Below are 4,297 nucleotides of genomic sequence, written 5' to 3'. Positions count from 1 at the left end.
GCTCGTAATCAGACAACCACCTACAGTCTACAAATCCTTACTCTCGCCTCTCTCACAGGACGGTGTAGAACTCACGGACGAAGAACTAGGAGGAGAGTCGCGCCTGACGAAGCATTACCTGCACCTCCTGAACCTAACGCCAATGGACAGCGCCATATATACGTGCGCTGCCGCCAACTCTGTAGGTGCCGTGACTGCCAATTGGACGGTCAGGGTGATAGGTAAGGCAGACTTAAAGGTGTTATTACTTGCTGGAGGGTATATGTTTACTGAATGGACGATGCTGTTGCTGCATTTTACCTTTTGATTGTTGGTCACTTCATTGTTATTATTTTTGTAGCAGGGAAAAGATTGTATAGCGTTGACCAAGGCATTACGTCAGACTTCTGTGTATGGATATATTTTTTTCTATGGAATATTCAAGAGAATCATCATTTTAATATTACCAGGCTCTTACTTACCTGCTCTTCGTCTGTACAGGACAAGCTCGCCCTCGAGAACCGGAATTCAATCCTCAGGATCCAGCTAATACTACCGTAGTCGAAGGCTCAGTGGCGACGTTCCAGTGCAGTGGAACGTCGGAGGTCACCCCGCATATAAAGGTCAGTATAGTTTATGTTCATTTTCAGATGTAGTGTTGTGATATTATGGAGATTATATGGTATATACATGTACTGTATATGCTATTTGACTAGCACTTTTGAATTCGTACTATTTGACAAGTACTTTTGAGTTCATACTATATGTCTAGTACTGTTGAATAGTCATACGCATCCCATACCATGCCTTTATCACTGATTCTCCAACAGTGGCTTCGTCGACTGGAAGACGGCTCCTCCGACGGCAACTATGTTCATGAGAACCAGACTATTACTTGGAAGGGTCATCGATATGTTGTTCTCCAGGCAGCTCAAGTCCTCACTCCCGGGGATGGGTCATTCTATACGAAGGTGAATCCCAAGAAAGCCTTGATTTATTCAGCAACCTTGCAAGATTTCTAAACTTTCTGCAACTTTTTAAATTACTTAGGAAAAGAAAGATTGTTGTGAAATTGTCCTTTTTATTATTATCTTTTGATGAGGAATAACTATTTGCCACTTAAATATAGAGGTTTAAATGAGTAAAGGATGAGATGATTTCATAGTATTTAAAACAACACATATTTTCAGCTTGTGATACCCAGAGCCTCGATGCAAGATGTTGGATTTTATGTTTGCACTGTGACAAACAGTTATGGCTTAGACTACAGACAAGCATATCTCTCAGTGATTAGTAAGTATAGAATAGATGAAAAACATACACATCCCTGATTAAATTTCTATTTATTAATTTATTAAATATACACTAATTTTTTAGTTACACATAATAATATTTACAGAGAATATTACTAGCATATCTGCATATCATTAAAATATATTTATACTTACTGTATTCATGAGCTATGATATACCTAGATCTTGTATTAAAATGTTCTCTATGACTTGCAGCTGAGACTTCTGAAAGCAACATGTTAATGCTTGTAGTGGGTCTGGGCTGTGTGGCAGGATTAATTGTGGTCATTGTAATAGTGATGACTGTTCGCCGTGTCCAGACCAGCAAACCGCCCCCACCCCCAGGCCCAAGCGAAGGGGCCCTGTTACCACCGCCTCCCATGAACCAGGGAAAGATGCAGCCCCCACCGGCACACCATCCCCGTTATGTGCCCCAGACAGCCAAGCACAATAGTCAGCAGGGAACTCCACATGGACATGCTGTAGGCCCAGAAGGACCTTTGCTGCAGTATGCTGGGGGTGTGGTACACCTTCCTCCTCAGTCTGCCATGGCAGGAGGTGGACAAGGGGCACAGCCAATTATTGTATATCAGGACCCAGCCACTGCTGCTTCTGTCTACATTGCCCAGCGACCACAGGCACCTGCAGCATCTGTGGGGAGACCTGAATATCAGTACCAACATCTGGATGTCATATGATCACGAGACAGACTAGTGTAGTGGGGCGTATCTTATGCTACAGGTTTTTCGTTAAACATTGCTGGTCACTTTGAAAATTTACTAAATGTCAGAGGTCTGTTGACTTTTACTGTATTTCCTTAAAAAACTGATACAGTGACACAAGCAGACTATGTACTGTACTTTAGTATCATATTCTGAACATTTAACAAGAATCTGTGATAAAGATGAAAGTTACAATTTGTTCAACTTTTATCATGTCCTTGAAAGATTTCAGAACTTACAAAAGAAATAGAGCTAACAAGCTAAAAATAGTTTTCCCTTGTTGGTGTGAGTAGAGAACCATTATCTCTAGTCTGTCATAAACAATAAGAGTCCCTTGTAAATAATATATTATTTTGTCAGATGATTGTGTTGTAGACTTACTGTGAAGGTTGGGATGGAGAGTAACCCTACTTGAAATCAATGTTTTACAGCATGCTACAGTTAGTTCATTATCAACCATGTGTTTTTAGGCTTCTTTTCATCCTAATTTTTATCCATATTTTGTCTCCTAAATGTTAATTCCTTGCAAACTTAGGATGAAAATGTCCCAAGCTAATACAAGTTTATTCACATTGAGCAGTTCCACCTTAATTGAAGAAAGTTGGAGTCTAGTCAGGCGCTGTCATGTTTTCATTTGTTTAGGAGTTTCTAATCTGTACAGTACATTATATAGGTAGATGTTGATGCATTGCAGTGAAATAGTTAATTCCAGTTTAAAGTTCTTTTCTATGTTAATTTTTAAGGCAACTGTAGTTAATTGAACTATGGTATTTTTTATATGTGCCAAAGGAGATGCTAATTAGGCTATCACATAGAGAAACATGCTAAAAAGGAGGGATATCACAACCATTAGTTTTTTCATTCCTCTTTGCTGCTTTTTATAACTCTTGGAAATAGGAAAAAAGGTCTTAATATAGGTTGGTATTAGTGCCTCAAAATTTGTGGGAATATGTGATAATCTATATAATTTAATATTATTATTTTTTCTCATAATTTTCCTATAATGGAAAGGTTTATGTTGCATGAAAGAATTCATTGAGTTTTCTCCTTTATAGTGAAATATAAAGTATAAAAATATATATATTTTACTGTGGCCATTTGGCTTTGTTATATGACACAGTTTTCTGGAACATTTTTTTTATAGAGTGAAGCCATGAAGGTTTTGTTTATGTAATAATAGTTGCAACTTTTGAGCCTGTGATCAGATGTGCTTCAGTAATCTCATTATGTGACAGGAGAATCAGGCTTAGGAATTTGATTTTCTCAGCTTAAGACAGAAGGCATGCAGAGAATGGTAACTGCAGGAAGCAGTAATGGTGTCTTGTAAGATAGAAGAAATGCAAAGGTTAACTGAAGAAGGTAAGACAGCATTCTAGTGCAGGCTTGTGCATCTTGGAAAAATTAAGATTGCACTGCTTTGCATGGTGATACAATCCCAGCTTCTTCAAGAAAGCTTTTTATATAAACATTAAAGATTTAGAGACCATTGAACTGTAAATGTATTTACAGTCTCATTACACACTACCTATGTCTTAAGGAAGTGCAGCTATGCTCCATGTTTTAGAGAGATATTGTATATAATTACAGTATAGCATGTTGTACCTGAGGAAATCAATCTGAATACTCTACATATCTGGTAGTAACAGTGGTAAGCCCTTTGACAAGAGGTTGTAAAGTGAAGGCATGGTTCATTGTAACTGACCTATAATGCTGCAAGTATCTTGGTCAAAATTGTCACTATTAGGAGCTTCCATTACTTTGGCATTGTGTCCAAACATGCAAGTTTCAAGTTATACAGTCAATATCATCATAAATATAAAATGATATTTGTAATGGCAATGCTATTGCCTTGTCATCGAAGTTGTTAAATCATTAAACTATGCACTGGTTTCAATCAGAGGTGAACACAGTGGCATGTGTTACTTTAATTTGTTATTTTCCTTTATTTTCTAGGATACAACCAAATAGATGGAACATCATGATTTGTTCATTTTCTACCACAACAAATATTTATAAGTGACACTATCACTCCCTCCAGATGTATAAATAGTAAAAAAATATATGTATAAATCCTAGTTGCATTCTCTGATTATGAGCTACCAAGAAAATATTTTATATTTTTTAGATTCTTTCTGATAAGTGGCCAGCTTGCTTCTGCACCTAGATTCATATTAAAAAATAGGTTTGCAAATATATACTTTACTCATGTTTTTAGTTCTGATATTTTATTACATGTTTTGAATATTTGCATAATGTAAGTGTGGATATATTACAGGCAAAATCAATGGAATTTTAAGGCTGGAT

General features: G+C 37.0%; 1 protein-coding gene across 1 annotated transcript in view; it reads left to right on the top strand.

Moving 5' to 3' along the window:
• LOC119592071 (fibroblast growth factor receptor-like 1) overlaps positions 1 to 4,068 on the top strand; it is an 82,438-nt gene extending 78,370 nt beyond the window's left edge. Inside the window, exons 6-10 of the mRNA XM_037940882.1 lie at positions 59 to 221; positions 481 to 602; positions 810 to 950; positions 1,170 to 1,272; positions 1,488 to 4,068. Of these exons, the coding sequence (XP_037796810.1) occupies positions 59 to 221; positions 481 to 602; positions 810 to 950; positions 1,170 to 1,272; positions 1,488 to 1,969 (1,011 nt within the window). The 3' untranslated portion in view covers positions 1,970 to 4,068. The remainder of the gene's footprint in view (positions 1 to 58; positions 222 to 480; positions 603 to 809; positions 951 to 1,169; positions 1,273 to 1,487) is intronic.
• Positions 4,069 to 4,297: the final 229 nt, after the last annotated feature.

Source organism: Penaeus monodon, chromosome 29 (assembly GCF_015228065.2).
Source record: "Penaeus monodon isolate SGIC_2016 chromosome 29, NSTDA_Pmon_1, whole genome shotgun sequence".
NCBI lineage: Eukaryota > Metazoa > Arthropoda > Malacostraca > Decapoda > Penaeidae > Penaeus > Penaeus monodon.
Note: the sequence above shows the minus strand (reverse complement) of the source record. Positions and strands in the feature narration are given on the sequence as shown.